Genomic DNA, 20,517 nt, shown 5'->3' on the forward strand with positions numbered 1-20,517 from the left:
TTCAAGCAAGTCTGCTTTCGAGGCTATCCGCTGCGGGGCTCCGTCAGTGACGTCACTCATTTGTGAGAATATCTGCCTCCTATCCCTGGATAACAACTGTTACAGTAAGTAACTGTGCTTTTCCGCATGGAGACTGTTTGGTCGGTCATAGCAACAGTGATGCCAGGGGAATTTCTTGCCTCCCTCGATTTGATGGAAGCCTATCTCCACATTCACATTTTTCTGTCCCACAGGAGGTATATTCAGTTTCATGCGCTGGAGCAGCGTTTCCAGTTTTCTGTGCTCCCCTTCAGCCTAGCAACGGCACCTCGCACCTTTACCGAGGCCATAGTGGTGGTAGCAGCACACCTCTACAAGACAGGGATCCAAAAGCACCCATATTTGGACAATTGATTAATCAGAGCCCCATCCAGGCAGGAAGGAGAATAGGTAGTTTCAAATGTAGTAGAACGAGGTCATTAATATTAAAATGATCGCTCCAAGCAATTCTCTATAATCGCCGAGTGATTCCCTAACCTCGTTGTGCCACATCTAAGGCCAAAATTTGCTGACAGGTCTGAGCTATCGTTGCCTTACTTTCTAATCAATACCTGAGCGCTGATTGGCGCAGGCACTGAAAGGAAAGTAAGGTTTGATAGCTCAGACACACACACATACACATGCAAATTAAAATAATAATTAAAGAAAAAAAAAATTGAAGATCGACAGGAGAGATGCCCACTCTCTCTTGCAGCGTCGCACAATCACTCGACACTGTTTATACCCCCCCAAGCAAATTAAAATAATATAAAAAGCAAATTGAAGATTGGCAGGAGGGGAGGGGCCTGAGACTCTGATTAGCTCAGGTTGTTTAAGGCCCTACCTATTGTTACAGTATGCACTTATATAAACTATTTATATTAATGTTAATGTCACCTATATTTAAAGAGTTCATCACTGTATACTACATTAAAAATCCACATATTATTCCCTGCCTCACATAAGAACATAATAGTGTCACTGCCACTCCCCCTGGAAACAGATCCCCGAGTGGATGAAGACAGGAATTTCAATCACATTATTCACAACCCCTTTGCACTGTAAAGGGTTTACTGGAGACCTGGTAGTGTTCCTCTTGACTACCTTAATAGATATCCTCAACAGAACTTGGTAACATAAGCTTTATTGCAAAGTAATTTCAAATAAAAGTTCAGCTTGTCAACATGCAACAAAAACAGTTCAAACAAAAGGTTTAGCTTTGTCAGAATGCTCCCACAATCTTTTCAGATTAGTCATTAATGAAAAAAAGATGTTTCCTTCAGCTTCTCCTGTTCAAACAGGCAGAGGTATTCACCAGTGCAGTGCTGGCCACTTGTAGGGGAACTATTTCACAAACCAGCACAACAAACAAACAAAAAAACTCCAAAGGTAAAATACAGATTTTCACAGTTCATTCCTCTGCAGTATTTTTACTTCTTGGACATCTCCCTTAGAGAGTAAAACCATAAAACTTTCCACTTTCTGTTCACTAGCTGATAGCAGCTAATCAACAGGTTGTTCCAGCCCTAAAGACTGGTTTTCCAGCGTGTCCCCGCTGGGAGGACAGTTGTGAGTTTATGAGATGGAAATTTGAACAAGTAACCCCAAACCCACTCTGCCATTATAAACTCTCCCTACACCTCCTTAGCTAACAGGTATTTCAGTTTCACAGAAGAAAAAATATTTAAAAAAAAAAAATAATAATAATAATAATAATGCTTCTTGCAGTCCTTAAGACAAACTAACGGTCTCCATGGGCAAAATAGCCAAAAGAGACTCAAAAAGGAAAAAAGTACTGCATTCAGTAGTCAGGTAAATAACCGATTAATTTTCCACTTGCTTTTGTGCTTTAATCAGTGTCCATGCCCTGCACACCATTGCTCAGCAGGTCAGAGCCAACATCCACCTCCATTGGCTGGCTAGTGTGATTCTCAAAAGCTGGGCTCTCCTCTTTATCTTCTTCAACATCCATGAATTCAGGAGCTCAGCTTCAGGGTCCATAAGCCCTGTGGGGTCCTTGCCTTGCTCCCAGTGCCTCCTCTCTGCCTCTAACCGTTGTGCTTTGGCGTTTAAGAATGGTGTGCCATGCCCCAAATTTTCAGGTGAAGGTATGGTCTTTTGTGTTCTACTATATCTCCCTCCCTGGTGGTTAGGAAAATGACTACTAGATGGATTTGTGTACCCTTCTAAGCAAGAGTCTGCTCTTACTCTCCCTCTAGTGGGTCTTGGTGCAATAACTTCAGCCTGAAGATAGTGTGCCTTTCTATGTGTGTCTTGGTTTGAATCTGCATCCCCGTTCTGGGGACTTTGGCTAGCCGGCATGTGTAGTCGGTCACAAAAGCCATACTGGGTCAGACTAATGGTCCATCTATCCCAGTATCCTGTTTCCTCAGTGGCCAATTTGGGTCACTAGTACCTGTCAGAAACCCAAATAGCAGCAACATTCCATGCAGTGGCTTTTCCCATGTCTATCTTAATGGCAGACTATGGACTTTTCCTCCAGAAACTTGTACAAACCTTTTTTTAAACCAAGCTACACTAACCACCGTTACAGCATCCTCTGGCAATGAGTTCCAAAGCTTAACTATTCTACCTCCCATAATCCCTCCATTGTGCTTGAACGATCTTATATGACAACCCTCTGTTCTAACAGATCATACAGGATTACCCTCCCTTACCAGTACATCATTTGTTGTCAAGGAAGCATTCTATAATAAGGTTACCTAATCACCTAGTGAGTTGAAGATCAACTACATGTAGGGTTACCAGATTTTTTACTGCATGACTTTTTTTGTTAAATGGGCACAGAGGCTGCTTCGGGGCTTTTTCTGTCACTCAGCTGTTCGGGGCTTCCCTTGCTGGCTCTTTGCATGTGTCAGTCGTTTTTTCCCATGAATGATTATTTGCATGCAAAATTGTTTCAACATCAATTACCATTTTGAAATCGGACAATTTACCAGCACCACAGCAACTCAGATGAGTTTAACAGTAATTATAGAGAATCCAGCTCTAGATAAGTACATGAATAAGAACCTGATGCAAATATTACTGATATAGCAAAGTAAATTACTAGTTAAAAAGTATATATAAAATACGACTGGTCATCAACAATGTGGTCAATGTGCCACATGCCCGCACATATTGGGTGAAGATCCACTAATACATCCTCGTTTACAGTACTCTTTTTCTTCACGGGCAGCTACGAATTGCAATTCTGTAGATGTTGTGTATCTTATCCGATGCCTATGTGATCTGTTTTACATTGTACAGTCTCTAGTTGGCTAACTGTTTTAATCCTCGGTGAGAATGTTTGGCCTTGAAGGAATAAGAACCGATTCCAAATACTGTAAATAAACAGACATCAGTGTGAGCTCTCGGAATGTAAACGAGGGATTTTGAGCTCAGGCAGCAACTCGTAGGTGACCAGCACCAGACACGAGTCGAAATGAGCACTGCCTTATCCATCATTTAAGACTCCTTTTATCAAGCCGCACTAGCGGGGTTAGCACATGTGACTTTTAATCACGCGCTAACCCCCACGCTGGCCAAAAAACTACCGCCTGCTCAAGGCAGGCGTTAGCGGCTAGCGCGGCCGGCGGTTTAATGCACACTATTACACGTGTTAAACCGCTAGCGCGGCTTGATAAAAGGAGCCCTTAGTCCTGATAAGTGCAAAACATGCAATTCAAGTGCTAAATTAATCAAGGTCAAACAGTCACACCGGGGAGAAAAATTATTATAAACTAAACTATATAGACTCCCAAGAATCCACCCTATCTATTCTTAATAGCGATTGGAATATAAAGTGCAAGGTGCTAATAATGTTTTAAGCTAATGAAATTAATAAGAATTACAAATTAAGATAAAGAAACCCCTCAAAGTGCCCTTAAAATTGCATAATATCACATAAGTTAACTCTAAAGTGCATAAGAATATTTGAAAAATTCACGAGGAACATAGAGTAATAAATATAAACATAGAATAATACATATGAAAAACCCCAAATCCTCAAATCATCAAAAATTCATAGAAAAACATATAAATAAATATCCAAAAACACACATTTGATTAAGCTAAAAATAGTGCTAAGAATAATATATAAATAGTAGAAGAGTAAAAGGGTCCTATAAAAAGTTCATATTTCCTCGGTTCTTGATAAAAATGTTCCACGAATGAAGTGGTTTTATGAGCTGTTCTGAGGAAAGATGAAGTGAGATGAACTATTATGAGCAATATATGAATTGTTATGAGGAAATATGAACTTCACTTCCGGAGTGGGAGGAACTTTAAATTTATTTATTTATGCATTTATATACCACTTATAGTCTAAGTCAGTGGTTCCCAAACCCTGTCCTGGGGGACCCCCAGCCAGTCGGGTTTTCAAGATATCCCTAATGAATATGCATGAGAGAGATTTGCATATAATGGAAGCGACAGGTATGCAAATCTCTCTCATGCATATTCATTAGGGATATCTTGAAAACCCAACTGGCTGGGGGTCCCCCAGGACAGGGTTTGGGAACCACTGGTCTAAGTGGTTTACATTTAGGTACTCAAGCATTTTTCCCTATCCCGGCAGGCTCACACTCTATCTAATGTACCTGGGGCAATGGGGGATTCAGGCCCAAATTCTGTAACCAGCGCCTAAAGCAGGGGTAGGGAACTCTGGTCCTCGAGAGCCATAGTCCAGTCGGGTTTTCAGGATTTCCCCAATGAAAATGCATTGAAAGCAGTGCATGCAAATAGAACTCATGCATATTCACTGGGGAAATCCTGAAAACCTGACTGGAATACGGCTCTTGAGGAATGGAGTTCCCTACCCCTGGCCTAAAGTTTGGCACCTATTTCAGAGGTTGATAGGCACCTATCTAAATTGAATAACAATCTCAATTAAGCTTTTTAATCAATTGAAACATAGGCGCCTATCAAGAAAGCGCGATTCTGTAACAAGGCGCCTCTAAAAATTTAGGTGACCTTCCAAAAAATAGGCACTATGCATGTTAGGCGTGGGGGTGGCTAGGTATAAGGTACCTTGTTAGAGAATCACTGCTCTTAAGCGTGCTTAAGCGCTCGCATGGGCGCCTAAGTTTTAGTTGTGCCTAGAACTGGCCTATTTATTGTGTGCCTCCAAAATAGATGCCGCTCAGCGTGATTCACTAAACAGCACCCAATTGTGCTTGAATTGCACTGAACGGTGTCTATAGCGGGGCCTATCTTTTGGGCGCTTCTTATAGAATTGATATGGGGCCCATTGGCATCATATGTCACTTCCTTATAATTGTTTGTTGACTGTGAGTCAGTTTTTTGTTTATTTGGTAAATATCCAGGGAAGGGTGGGAGGGGGTTATTTATGTTTTAAATTGATTTTTGAATATTCACACTTGGGATGGGTGGGAAGATATCAATATTCAGAATAGTGTAAGGTTTTTATGGAAATACAGTGGAACCTTGGTTTACAAGCATAATTCGTTCCAGAAGCATGCTCGTAAACCAAATTGCTCGTATATCAAAGCAAGTTTCCCCATAGGAAGTAAGGGAAACTCGCTTTGATTGGTTCCACCTCCTCCTTCCCCCCCCCCCCTTGAGACCACCGATGCTGCTCCATACCACTCTCCGCGATCCAGCATCCCCCCTGCAAACCGGCATCCTCCCCCCGCTCGCGTTGCCCCCCTCCACCGCGATCCTACATCTCCCCTCCCCCCCCCCCCGAGCACAGCAATGTCAACCCTTACCCCGACTGGGCACCAGTGCCGGTGCCCGAAGATCCTTCCTCTTCTGGCAGCAGCCTGGGCTGGGCGGTTCATTGAAGATCCTCCTTCTTCTGGGCTGGGCTGGGCTGGACTGGCTTTGAGCATTTGCGCATGCTCAAAGCCTTCTGGTCTCGCTCTCTCCGAGATTCTGAATCTGAGAATCTCGGAGAGAGCGAGACCAGAAGGCTTTGAGCATGCGCAAATGCTCAAAGCCAGTCTAGCCAAGCCCAGACCAGAAGAGGGAGGATCTCCGATGCACCGCCCAGCCCAGGCCGCGCCAGAAGAGGGAAGATCTTCGGGCACCGGCACTGGTGCCCAGTCAGGGTAAGGGATATCATTGCCATGCTCGGGGGGGATGTAGGATCGCGTGGGGAAAGGGGGGGGCAGACGCGAGCGGGTGGGATGCCGGATCGCGGGGGGGGGGGGCGCTCGTACAGCGAGGCAAGCTCGGTTTACGAGGCACCAAGTTTGCAAATGTTTTGCTCGTCTTGCAAAACACTCGCAAACCAGTGCACTCGTAAACCGAGGTACCACTGTACATATTTTTGTGTTTATTGAATGATTATTGGATGGGTGGGTGGGTGGGGGAAAATGGTTGATTATGAACATGTGAAAGTTGAATGTGCTTTTGTTGTATCATTATATGTTGCATTTGTTGTACTGCACTGTTAAAGTTTTGAAAATTAATAAAGAATTATATTTTTTTTAAAAATAGAATTTGCCCTTAAGTGACTTGCCCAGGGTCACAAGGAGCAGCACGCCCCTTAGAGTGTTTTTTGACAGTAACCTTCAAGCGGGTAAAGAAGTGAAGGCTGTGTGTGATAGGTACCTCCTGGTGTTCCCATGATTGTTTTTTGGAATTTTGCTTTTTGAGCACTATATTTGTACACTCACAATATGAATTCTAATTATATGTTACTGTTTTTACAGATCAACAATTGAACATTTGATACGGGTTTTCTGAAGCAGCTCGACAGCGAAACGCATTGAACCCAGAACCTGTTAAAGATTTTTTCGGATAAGTCCATGCAGTTTTTCGTTTCTCACTAAAGAATTTTGCTGAAGCTTTAAAAAAATGTATACAAAAAAGTACTATGATTAGAGGTGGCATCAACAGATGTTCATTTGTCCGGGCTTGTCCCGAGGTCTGATTCCTAAGTGATCTCTGAGTACTACAAAAAAGTTCAATGATCACCTCCAATCCTTGGTAAAAAAATGCTTTTTCAGCCTTCACATGCTGAGGAAAGTTAGATCCTGCTTCCATCAAAAACATTTTACCCTCCTTGTCCAATCCATCATCCTCTCCAGATTGGACTATTGCAACTCTATCTACTTAAGCCCAACTAAGAAAAACCTCCACAGACTCCAACGGATTCAGAATGCTGCGGCCAAGCTCATCTTCGCTAAAAGTAAATTTGACCATGTCTCCCTGCTCCTGGCCAAGCTCCACTGGCTTCCGATAATCGCCAGGGTCCACTATAAATGCGCCTGTTTAGCTTTCAAAATCCTATATGGTATCCTCCCTCCCTTTATCCCTCTTTCTTGGAATTCCTCAAACCCTAATACCACCAGATCCTCCCACAAATTAAAACTATCCTTCCCCTCGCTAAAAGGCATTTCCCACACAGGGAAGCTAGGGACCTCCCTCCACTTCAAAATCACTGAGCTTTGGAACAACCTTACCTCCCCTCTTCGGAACTTGAGCTCTCTCCAAGTTTTCCGCAAACATCTGAAAACCTGGCTTTTCTCAAAAAATGTAAGTCTCCCTCCAATTTAGGAATCAAGGAAACTCTTATATCTTGGCATCCCAAGTCCTCTAAATTTTCTTCACACTTCTACCTCTAACCCTCTATTGTAGTTCCTATTTCTCCTACTGTAAACCGCGTCGAGCTCTATGAACATGGAGATGATGCGGCAGGGCCGCCATCAGAAATTTCTGGGCCCCTTACTGAGCAATCCTATTGGGCCCCCCATGCACCCCTTCCCCCCCGACCCCCCCCTTCTTCCATGGGCCGAATACACACATACTTTTCTCTGTCGCCGCACTCTTTGACCAAAAGATTTGTAAGCCTGCAACCACGTCAAGGTAGACTCTTTCAGCAGGGCCCTAACCTAACCTAAACTAAACTAATCTATACCTATCTATTCTAAACTAACATATGTCTAATACTGAACTAATAACAAACTAACAAACATCTGCATAATAAATAACTAATAAATAATAGTGCTAGTAGCTATAATTCACTTTTGAATGTAAAATCTCAGTTAAGGATTTCTTTTGACCTTTGTAGGCCAGAAGTAGATCACAATTGCACAATATTTTTTGTAACAAGTATTAAATGTGTTTTTATAAATACTGTAAGCTTAATAAATATATCAGAAAAAAACTACACATCTGAGCGCATATCTGAACATACACATCTGTATGATCCCATCCTCCTCTGCTTGCCTATAGCTGCATCATGCATGTTAAAAATTTACGATATGTTGATATGTGCACCTTCCTTCCTTAAATGTGTATTCGGTACGTATTGTTGAATATAGTTATTAGCAGGGACTCATTCAAGCTGCATACAACAGAAGCATTGACGTCACATAGAATATATAGAAAATCAAAACAATAATAATAACACGGAGAAAAATAAACCTTAATTGTGAGAGGTTGGGACTACACAAGTGCCCAGCCCTCAACACATCATCACGGGTTTATAAAAAAACTCCGTATACAAATATATAAATAGGATTTTCATTCATTCATAGTCACATTTTTCAAAAACATTTTTTATATATATATAAGCAACTATGAGTCTATCAAAAATTCGTGACCAGAACCCCAAGCTTAACTACATTAGTAATGAAGGCTACAGCTCAGTTTCATTTGTGTAAGTATTTTCGGAGGCACAGAATGCAAAAAATCGCAATTAAGGAAGAAATACACTCATCTGAAAAGATGAAATTTCAAGAGAGGCTTTCAGCTCCTAATCCTGAATTTTTGATAGACTCATAGTTGCTTATATATATATATAAAATGTTTTTGAAAAATGTGACTATGAATGAATGAAAATCCTATTTATATATTTGTATACGGAGTTTTTTTATAAACCCGTGATGATGTGTTGAGGGCTGGGCACTTGTGTAGTCCCAACCTCTCACAATTGAGGTTTATTTTTCTCCGTGTTATTATTATTGTTTTGATTTTCTATATATTCTATGTGACGTCAATGCTTCTGTTGTATGCAGCTTGAATGAGTCCCTGCTAATAACTATATTCAACAATACGTACCGAATACACATTTATTGACTATTACGATTGTATCCTAGTAATTCGTCAGTTGTACACCTTCCTTCCTTCCCATCCATCCTCCTCAGCCTGTCCTTACACATCCACAGCTGCATGTTAATGATGATGTATATGTTATGATGATAAATAAGTGCATATGAGCACATCATTAACATGCAGCTATGGATGAATATAAAAAAGAAACAATATTCTGTACAATTGTCAATTTATAAATCAGCGTCTTCTCCCCATTCTCTCTTCCCCATTTCCCTTCAGCGTCCTCAGCCCACTCTCTCTCCACTTTCCTTCAGCACACGCACATAAAAACAAGCAAGTAATTTATATCATTTTCATTCTATTCATTCATAGAAATTAAAGTCTAAATAATGCCAGTCACATAACAAAACATGATTAAATTCCCTGCACAGTCAAGCCTTCAAGGATTACTAGATGTCTTTCAGCAGTTCCCCTCCCTCCCTCCCCCTTACCTTTGTGGCCAAGTCAAAATGATCTACCAACAATAAAATTTTAAAAACACAAAGCACGCTGTACGCAGAGAAAATGTTAATTATCATTTATATTCCGCGGGTTTTCAAAGAGGTCAAGGCAGATGACTTTATGCAATGTCACCTCAGTAACAACTATGCAAAAATAGACAAATATTCCCCCTCCCTTTTTACTAAAACGCGATAGCGGTTTTTAGCGCAGGGAGCTGCGTTGAATGCCCCACGCTGCTCTCAACGCTCATAGGCTCCCTGTGCTAAAAAACGCTATTGCGGTTTAGTAAAAGGGGGCCATAGTGCAAAATATAGACAGCATATATAAATTCTCAAAGCAGACACATTTTGATCACTAAATTGAAAATAAAACCATTTTTCCTACCTTTGGTAATTTCATCAGTCTCTGGTTGCACTTTATTCTTCTGACTGTGCATCCAATATTTCTTCCCTTCTTTCAGCCTCCTGTATGCTTCCTCTCCTCCAGACCTCATTCCCTCCCCAAACTTTTTCTTTGTTTCACCCTGCCCCTTCTTTCTTTTTCTCTCTCTCCATACCCCCTTTCTTTCTGTATGTCTGTTTTTCTCTCTCTCACCCTGCCCCCTTCTTTCTCTCTCCACACCCTCTTTCATTCTGTATGTCTGTCTTTCTCACTCTCTCTTTCCGTGCCCCATTTCTCTTTGTTTCACCCTGCCCCCTTTCTTTCTTTCTGGCTTCCTGTCCCCCCTTTCTTTCTTTCTCCCTGCCCTCCCCTATGCCACCACCATTGGGAAAATGCTGCCACCGCCACTGGGGAATAGGCTGCCACTGCCGCCATCGGGAACAGGCCAGCGCCGAGTTCGCCCTGCTTCTCTTCCCCACGGGGCCGACCAACTCTCGCCACCCGACGTCAATTCTAACGTCGGAGAGGATGTTCTAGGCCAGCCAGGCAGCGATTGGCTGGCCCAGAACGTCCTCTCCGACGCCAGAATTGACGCGAGTGGCGAGAGTTGGCCGGCCCCACAGGGAAAAGCAGGGAGAACTTGGCGCCGGCCTGTTCCCGATGGCGGCGGTGGCACTCAAGTGACTAAAGAGCCGCAGTTTGCCGGCCTAGGGAGAACACTGGAGGGTGGCCAGCTGTGCACCCCCTTGGGACGTAAACCCGGGGCAGGGCGGACCGCCCCCCCCCACCCTGGTATGCCACTTTCTGTACCTCACTCCCTCCCTATGACCAAAAATTCTCCTTTCTTCTATTCCCCGTGTACACAACCATCTCTTTCCCTCCCTTCCTCTCTCCCAAGTCCATGCCTTCTGTGTCCAAAAACTCATTCCCTCCCCCACCTCAGTATCTCTTTCCCTCCCTTCCTCTCTCCCAAGTCCATGCCTTCTGTGTCCAAAAACCCATTCCCTCCCCCACCTCAGCATCTCTTTCCCTCCCTTTCTCTCTCCCAAGTCCATGCCTTCTGTGTCCAAAAACCCATTCTCTCCCCCACCTCAGCATTTCTTTCCCTCCCTTCCTCTCTCCCAAGTTCATGCCTTGTGTCCAAAACGCACTCCCTCCCCCCTTTTGTGTTCCGCGTTTGCCTCCCAGCCCATCTTTGCAACTTTCTCAACAAAACGAAGCTCAAGCCGCGAGGCTTGTCTTCTGTTTCCTGCCCGGAGCTGACAGGGGGCCCGGGCTCCCCCAGGGTCCTAGGCCACAGTCTAGGGGGAGGGGCGGTCCACCCCACGTGGACAGGAGAGAGCTGGACGGGGGACCCGCGGAGTTCAATACATCTCGAGCCGCGAGGCTCGTCTTCTGTTCCTGCCTGCCCTGTCGTGCACAAATAGCCGACCGGAAGTATTCTCCGACGTCAGCGCTGACGTCGGAGGGCAGGCTTTGCTTAAGCCCTCCCTCCGACGTCAGCGCTGACATCGGGGAACACTTGCGATCGGCTATATGTGAGCGGCAGGGCAGGCAGTAACAGAAGACGAGCCTCGCGGCTCGAGATGTATTGAACTCCGCGGGTCCCCCGTCCAGCTCTCTCCTGTCCACGTGGGGCGGATCGCCCCTCCCCCTAGACTGTGGCCTAGGACCCTGGGGGAGCCCGGGCCCCCTGTCAGCTCCGGGCCCCTGAATGCAGGACTGGTGGTACTGCCCTGATGGCGGCCCTGTGATGCGGTATACAAACCTAAGGATTAGATTAGATTAGATTAGTAATGTTGTGTATACCATTGTGTTTGCACATTTAAAGCCACTTCTTTTTGTGTTTTGTATATAAAATACTGTACAATTTAAGAGTTTGGCTGCAGTTTGAGCATGCCAACATTTTGCTCATAGAAGCCTGCTGAGGATCCAAGAAAAAAGAGTTCTATTAGGGAGATTGACTGTATGTAATATGATCAGTGTTAATTACTGTAGATCGTCAGTCTGGTATTAGCCATTAGGGGAGTGATTTACAGCATGTGATAATTTTCAGCATTATTCTGGTTGAAAATTATGTTTAAAGGTACCCAAAAACAAAAGATCCGAGAAGACATCTCTAATTACAGTTTTACTGACAACAGCTAGGGTAATGTGTAAACCAAAATGCAAATGCAGCAGCTCAAACTTCAACACGTGCTGGAGGAATACAAAGCCCAAATAATATCCATTTCCCCTAACTTGGATTACAGTAACCCGGAAACATTGACTTTTCTCAGCTGTCACAACCACAGTTATTTGTATGAGTTTCTGTGTCTCATAGCAACAAGGAGCCAACAAAATTTATGACCAATTGAAACTGTATAAGTTTAGTTTATAGTGATTAACATTCTACCCCCTCAGGCAATTTTTAATTGTAGTGCTATCTATTTTAAGCCAAGTGTGAGAGAGCTTATTTACCTGTTAACACAGGTGAGTTGAAAAGGTGAGAAGAAAACCTTAACTGCTAAATGCAAAGACTTGAACTAATGAATAAGGTAATATTTAAGGCTGCATTTCTGGATTTACTTCTGTAAACTTCAGCTATTTATGATTTCCAAGCTAAAACTTGAACCCAATACCTGCATCTTTTACTACATCTCTGAACTTTAATCTGAATCTCACACAAAATCATGGGGTGAGATAGTAACACCTGAAATATTTCAGTGCTGCCAGTAGTAACCGGATTTTTTTCTTTCTGCTCTAACAGAATGGCATTAGCAAGTGGACACTGGATTAGAACAGAGGTAACCGGAGATCTGCCTAGCCCCAGGTACGTTTCATGTTTAATTGATTACTACTTTACAGCAGAAAGTAAGCTTCATACAGCAAAGCATATACTTTATTATACCATACCTGTATTCCATGCCGTCCTATAATTTTCTGTTTAAAAACTTTCAAAAAGTTCATTGTGGTATCTTGTACAAATATTAACTCTTAAACTGGCTTTGCCATGGATAATTAAGAATATGCATATGAATCTATCTATATCTGTGGTTCTTAAGCTTGGTCCTGGAGGCACCCCAGTCAGTAGGGTTTACAGGATATCCACAATGAATATTCATGAGAGAGAGGCAGTGCAAGCAGATCTTTCTCGTGAATATTCATTGTGAATATCCTGAATACCTGACTGGCTGGGTTGCCTTCAGGACCAAGTTTAGGAACCACAAGTTTATATAAACATCTGCAAGACACATCCTGAGACATAAAAATCTGACTAACAAGATTAGTTTTCTTACATATTCTGGGTTTTATATAACAGATTCCTCTTAAAGATATACTATCTGGTGGTGGTAATTTTTTAAATAAAGTTTAAGATTTATAATTGAATATTGCTGTGTCCTGGTTCTTTTCAAATGCTTTCTCTTTTTATTAAAAAAAACCCAAACAAATAGAGAAATGCAGTCTTTTAGGACTAGATTCACTAACCTCACGGATCCGATCTGTTAACGATCCAATCCGTGAGGTTGCTGGGCGCCCGATTCATGACGCGTCCTCATGCAAATAAGGGCGATTGGAGTCACGACCCCCAACGGATCTCTGGAGAGCGATCCTGACACATGTGTAGACCATCTTCTTTGCCTGTACATGGTCAGCGCATGCGCTTTTGCTCTCCGTGAACAAAATTGCTTTTTTATTTTTTTATTTTTATTTTGACTCGCGAGCCCATGGGTTTAAAGCAGGGCTGCACTGCAGCGTGTTCTGGAACTTAACAGAGCACGCTGTAGTGCAGCCCCGCTTTAAAACCATGGAGTCAGGGCAGAGAGTGAGGTGGCAAGAGCTGGAGAGTCGGGCCAGAGAGCAGAGCAGCAAGCAGGAGAGTCAGGGCAGAGTGCGGGGTGGCAAGAGCAGGAGAGTCAGGCCAGAGTGCAGGGCGGCAAGCAGGAGAGTCGGGGCAGAGAGCAGGGCAGCAAGCAGTAGAGTTGGGGTAGAGAGTGGGGCAGCAAGAGAAGGAGAGTCGGGCCAGAGTGCAGGGCAGCAGAAAGCAGGGCAGTTGGAAAGGACATGAACGACTGGGCCCCAGCAGTCGCTTCTTTGTTGATCGGCCAGCCCAGTTGATGTTCCTGATTTTGGTTAGTAAATCGCTGCCTTCCTACATTTGCATGCCATACCCCCTCATTTGCATATGCGGATCGGATCTGGAGTCAGGTTAGTGAATAGGGTTGGGGTCGCAAACTGGTCAGGACATGATCGGTGTCCTTAGTGAATCTAGCCCTTAATGAAAGGAATTCTAAGTAGTTACTCCAGGGTTTAATTTGTAGATAACAAGGAAGTGGAAATGTGGAGCCAGGGAAGGCTTGAGTTGGCTAGGAGCAAAGAAGACTAGGGGCTAGATTAGGGAGAACTGACTGTTCTCTGTTCTGCTCCATCTCTCATCCTCTTCCCTGCAGTCTGCTTGAAAGGGAGGGGATGGAGCAGAATCTGAAAATAAATTGTGTCCCTAGCCATTTCCCTATAAATTATGCACCAAGTTACTCACTTTCCGCCCTGACCTTTCAGTTTCCAATATTTTGCCCCAACAAATTTTGTCTGTGGCTGAAATCTCCAACATTTATGATATGCCAAGAATATATTTTACATACAGTATATGAGTCTATATCAAAATTTTTCTATGTAGTGCTATGTCTCCTTGAAATATGCAAAAGGGCCACAAATACTCTCTTTGCTGGTCCCACCATTAACATAATGATGGTATGATGGAAAGGGGCAGCTTGCTCAGGAGAAGGGTTGCATAGCCAGCCAGCCAGACCACATTCTAGGCATTCAAGAAAAAAAACCCTCTTTTATTCAACAGTAGTGCAGAGCCTGTTTCTCCAAATAAAACAGTTAGGCTTTTCCCCAGTCTATTTCAAACATAAGTTCCCTTCTCCGTAGGGCGTGCCACACCCCAAACAGTCTTTATTCCATGTGCAGGGAACAGTTAGACAGCATTATGTCCCAGGTCTTAGCAGGCACCAGAACAAAGGCAGGTTTTTTTTTAAAGCAGTAGAGTCTTACCTCCTACAAACTCTGTCAGTGCCAGGCCCTTTAACCAGCTTCTCCAGCTCCTAAGTGCCCTCTGGTATACACCCCTCTCCTCCTGGGTCTGACTCAGCCTTTTCAGTTCCCTTGAGTCACTTCCTGGTTTCCTACTTTTCTCCCCTCCCTGGGAGAAACTCTTTTTCAGTGCTGCTGTGGTTGTGAAACAAATTATCCAGGAGGGGGAGTGCCGGGTTTTCCTGAGGTTTATTCTGAGTCTGAGCAGCAGTGTCAGAGGTGAAGGGTTCATAGACAAAAGCGCGTGATGACAAAGGTGCGCCGACAACCCAGTGCAGACAACTGAGCGCAAGGCAGAAGCACGCCGAAGAAAAACAGTATTTTAAGGGGCTCCGAAGGGGGGTGTTGGTGGGGAAACCCCCCCCCAATTTACTTAATAGAGATTGCGCCGGTGTTGTGGGGGGTTTGGGGGGTTGTAACCCCCCTCATTTACTGGAAACTTAACTTTTCCCCTCTTTTTTTAGGGAAAAAGTGAAGTTTTCAGTATAATGGGGGGTTACAACCCACTAATACGTATACTCTCAGGAAAAGGGTCAGTTAAACTCCAATAATATTACCTCTAAATCAGAACCCCATATGGACAACAAACCTCCCCTCTGCAACACTAACAGGCTATTTCACACACACACACGCCAATCACACAACAGGTAGTAACAGGGAAAAAGAAAGGAAAGAAAGGTGGAGAAAAAGCCTCAGTTCAGCTTCATCTGGCAAAAAAACTCCACCTTTCAAGGCTAACCCTGTACTCCAAAATATAGAACCAATAGAAAAAGCTCTATGGTAGCCTGCAGGGAGATATTACAAAACACATCGGGACACACAGCCCTCAGTTGTGAAAAAATGGGCAAAGCAGTCCAGGATACAACCCCCCAAACCCCTCACAACGCCAGTGCGATGTCTGTTAAGTAAAGTGGGGGGGTTCCCCCCCACACACCCCCGTCGGAGCCCTTTAAACTACTGTTTTTCTTTGGCGCGCTTCCGCCTTGCGCTCAGTTGTCTGCGCTGAGTTGTCGGCGTGCCTTTATCGGCGCAAGCTTTTGACCTGTCACTGAGGGGAAGTGGCGGGGTTTCATACACTCTGTCACAGATGGGTGACTGGTTGCAGCAGTGAGAGAAAAATCAACCAAAGGAACACCATATGCATGATTATCAGTCAGATAGAGGGAAGGGGTTTAAAAAATCCATCCAATGCCTTGTTACCATCTGTAGCATCGCAACAGAATACTAAAGGCTCTACTGAAGGCTCTGGGCTCCTCTGCTACATTCTCAGTATAAATATTATGAGGCCCCAATGGGCAAGCATGTGGTCAGAGCAGTAGGCTGAGTGTAGTCATTGGCTGCTAGCAGAGCCTGTGTTAGACATTCTGGAGCCCAGAGCAGAAATTAAGGAGAGAGCATTCCCCCTCTCTTACAGTCTGCTCTCTCTCTCTCAGCTCCCCAGCTTTCTTTCTCTTACCCCAATCTCCCAAGTTTCCAAATTTATTCATATCTTACTATCCCGCACCAAGGGTTAAAAGCCTTCTGGGCAGCTTACAATCTAAAATCCAAATAACTGAAAATTAGTTACATAAAATCACTAATAAAATAAAAATACAATTCAGTTCCAAAAAATGTATAAAATAAAAAAATCAAAACGTCTTTTGTCTTTACGGGATTCTCTCAGTGCTGAACTATTACTATTTGTTTTCATACGCGTCAGAAAAAAAGAAATGTTTTAAATTTAGTTTTAAACTTATCAAGCATTCCTATTAATCGGTGTAGAATTCCAAAGTTGTGAACCCATTACAGGAAAAGTAGCTGCCCTAATATGCTCATGAACTATTTCTCGGTCAGATGGAAGTAAAAGATGTTTCTGATTTACCAATCTAAGGGTTCCTTTTACTAAGGTGCGCTTGCGTTTTTAGTGTGCGCTGAAGATAAGCGCACGCAAACCCCACGCTACACAGAAAATACTAATGCAAGCTCTATGGAGGCGTTAACGTCTAGTGCACACGCCATTGTAGCGCGTGCTAAGCGCACCTTAGTAAAAGGAGCCCAAAGAGTTCTTAATGGTATGTATAAATTCAGGAAACGTGCCAAATAGAGAGGTTCATCTGCCATTAAGACTTTAAAAGTCACTATGAGTATTTTGTAAGTAATTTGATGATTAATTGGCAATGGAGTAATATGATCAAATTTATGAAGATGATATATTAATCAAATTGCTGTATGAAGATGATATATTAATCTTTGAATGTCTTTTGTATGTATACCTGTATAAAGGGCATTACAATAGTCTAATTGTTGAATTACAAGTGAATGCACCAATATATTTAAGGTTTCTGAGAAAAACAGGTTAACAAATTCATCTTATTAATATTAACTTAAAAAGGATTGTTTTACCACGCTCAAAATCTGTAATTAATAGGTATGTTTTGAGTCAAATATTACCCCTAGGATTTTGATAGCTGTAACTAAAGGCATTGATGTGTTAGTATTACTTTGCCAATACAAATTAAAATAACTATCAGAAGATGTAAACACAATAGTCGATGACTTTGTCCAGATTTAAGTCGATGATAGTACTTGATGTCTGATGCTGTACGCGAGCTAGTTGTGTAACAACCTAATCTAAGGTTGATCTGAGAGTATTATTCCATGTTAAAATCTGTTCTTGAAATGGGAGAGCCTGAAATATATTCAGATTCAACTGAGAATGATTAATTAAGGAAGTAGTGGTAATTTCAGTTAAATCTGTATGAAAACATTGCCTAGGAATATGAGTTGGTCACGAACAAGATGTTCTAAGAGTAAATGTAATGAGTGAATGATCACTCCATGGCATAGGATAAGTCTTTACTTTCTGGATTGAGTAATGACAGAATTTGGTCAATATTATGACCATTATTATGTGTAGGGCCCTACAGATCCAGCATCTCTTCTTCTTTCTTCACTCCTGCCCCATTTCCCTGAAATCCAGCATGTATCTCTATCTTGTTCTCCACCTCTTGATCGCCTCCTCAGGGATCCAACATATGTCCTTCTCTCTGTCCCACTCCCCAAGGGTCCAGCATGTATCCTTCTTTCCTGTTTTCCTCTTTTCCTCCTTCCACCAGCAATTTCAGCATCTTCCTCCCCCCCCCCCCCCCCAAGTAGTTCCAGCACATCTTCCTCTCTCATCCTATCCCCTACCTGGTGGTCTTTAATCTTGCCTTTCCATCTGATAGTACTAATTATCCCATGACAAGCAGGCAGCATATTCTCACATGTGGGTGACATCATCCACGGAGTCCCGACGCGGACAGCTTTTCAAGCAAACTTGAAAGAAATTTCTCAAGCTTGTTATGCTTCACCACGCATGTGCATGCCTTCCCGCTCCACTAGAGGGCGCATCCCCACCTCGTGGTCCTCAGTTCTAAAATTTCCGTGGAGCCAGAAACCCTGATCTTTTGCTCTCCGTGTGATTTGCCTTCTAGCACCGCGGCTTTGTTATTTTCTTTTCAGAGTCGCTGTGCGCGTTCGTTTTGTTGTTTTCTTATATATAAAAAAAAAAAAAGTCTTTTCCTTTTTCAGCATCGTGCTCGGCATCCGGGGGCTCCCGGATTGCCCTGGCCGCGTGGCTCCATTCGGTCGCTGCCTTAGTTTTTCATGTCCCAGCCCTTGTCCGGGTTAAGAAGTGCACCCGCTGCGATCGGCTGTTGTCGATCACCGACCCCCATCGGTGGTGCATCCTGTGCCTGGGGGCTGATCATCCCACCGATTCGTGCCCCAGGTGCGCGACTTACCAACCCTGAGTGCTCCGCCGCCACCGGGCTCGTATGGCGGACCTGTTTGTGGTGGAGCCGACCGTAGCCCCGGCCTCGACGTTGGCCTCAGCTTCGGCCCCGGCCTTGACCTCGGCCTCGGCGGCTTCGGCCCTGCCCCGGCTGTCCTCGGCCTCGAAGCCCTCGACTTCGGGCCCGAAATCTTCACAGGGTAAGTCCCCGCTTCTCTCCTCAGGTGCCACTCCGGCAAAGAAGCCATCCTCGGGGACCTCGGCATGGGGGGGGCACTGTCCTCGGCCCCGATCCAGTCCTCCAAGTCGGGGCATGTATCCACTCCCAGGGAATATTCGGTACCGAGGTCGCCCTCCGTGGAATGTACAGCCGCCCCAGATATGTTGTCCATGATGGCGATCCCGGTCTTTCAGGACATGCTCAGGGCTTTAATTTCGTCAGAGCTGTCCTTGACATTGGCCCACTTGCAGCCTCCCTCGACTTCGGACCAGCCTGAGCGAGGTATTGCAGCATCTCGGGGCAAGGTCCTTGCCCTCGGGCCGGCCTCAGTCGAAGCGCCGATCTAAGCATCCCTCATCCCCGCTTCGTCGGTCGTCTAAGCGTCCCAGGGGTTCCCCCCCCCAAGACGGGACCGCTCCCCGACGGCCCGTGCCGCCGAGGCACTCCGGGTCTCTGATCTTTCTCTCTCGAACCCGCGGTTGCTTTTGTCACCTTCTCAGTCTAAGGGTTCGCCCCGGGGCTCTCGGGACACTTCTCCGAGGCGTCGGAGAGTTTCGGTGCCCCGTACCCCGAGGTCTTCCCCGAGGGGATCCTCGGGGCCTCGGCGGTCTTCGACCCCGGCGCGTTCCTTGGGTGCTGCCTCTTGGGGTTCGGGTCAAGGTGCAGGTCGTGAACCCCGGTATTCTCACAAAGCCTTGCCCTCTTTTTCGGCGGCTCACTGTTCCCGCTCACCTACCCCGGCGGACGACCGGTCCGGTGTTCGTCCTTCCTCGTTTTCGAGGTTTGTCCTGGATATGGGGCGGGCGTTGGATTCATTGTGGTGAGTGGTGATGAATGATGATGAATGACGATATGTTCTTGGTTTGAGTGGTACTGTGTGTATAAATGTGTGGGGTTGGTAATAGTCTGAGCCCCTGGTTATATGTCATAGTTAATTGTTATAGTACTGATGCTTTATTAGTCACTATAGTTGGGTTATATGAGTGATATTCACATATTTTTTATATTTGCACTTGAATGTTTGAAATTCAATTGGTACTTGAGTCATTGTACTTTATTTTAATGAGAAAGATTTTGCTGCTATTATAGACAGAAATTCCTGTATTGGTGCTGGCACTGGCACTTTTCATGAGTATACAATTTGTTATCGTACTGTAGTTATTTGTTTCTCAGGGTCTGGGCAGATTTGCACATTTAGCACAATTTTGTACATTACAATTCTTTTAAGGGATCCTCATATTTATTTAGATTAACTTTTAGATGTTATACATTAATTTATTAATTTAAATGTTTTAGTATTTATTAAATTTGAGGTTTAAAATCATGCATGTGTAAATCTTTAACCACCATTCACATATTTTCCTTAGTTTTTATAACTTACTATATTTACTATGTTGGTTTAGTCTGTGATGGGGTATTTGTTTGTTATGTCCTTATATTCCCCTTGTCCCTGAACTATAAGCCTGTATTTTTTCACTTGAAATGAATGATTTTGTTTATAGAAGATGGTCACAGATTTGATGATGTATGAGGCAATTCT

General features: G+C 44.0%; 1 protein-coding gene across 3 annotated transcripts in view; it reads left to right on the top strand.

Moving 5' to 3' along the window:
• The first annotated feature begins 12,306 nt into the window (after positions 1-12,306).
• LOC117352255 (kelch domain-containing protein 3-like) overlaps positions 12,307-20,517 on the top strand; it is a 171,106-nt gene continuing 162,895 nt past the window's right edge. The window contains exons 1-2 of one of the 3 annotated variants that reach the window (XM_033928622.1): positions 12,307-12,464; positions 12,677-12,739. In XM_033928622.1, the coding sequence (XP_033784513.1) occupies positions 12,678-12,739 (62 nt within the window). In that variant the 5' untranslated portion in view covers positions 12,307-12,464; position 12,677. The remainder of the gene's footprint in view (positions 12,465-12,676; positions 12,740-20,517) is intronic. The other 2 variants (XM_033928605.1, XM_033928614.1) reach the window with 2 other exon arrangements.

This window comes from Geotrypetes seraphini, chromosome 1 (assembly GCF_902459505.1).
Source record: "Geotrypetes seraphini chromosome 1, aGeoSer1.1, whole genome shotgun sequence".
NCBI classification, from domain to species: Eukaryota; Metazoa; Chordata; class Amphibia; order Gymnophiona; family Dermophiidae; genus Geotrypetes; species Geotrypetes seraphini.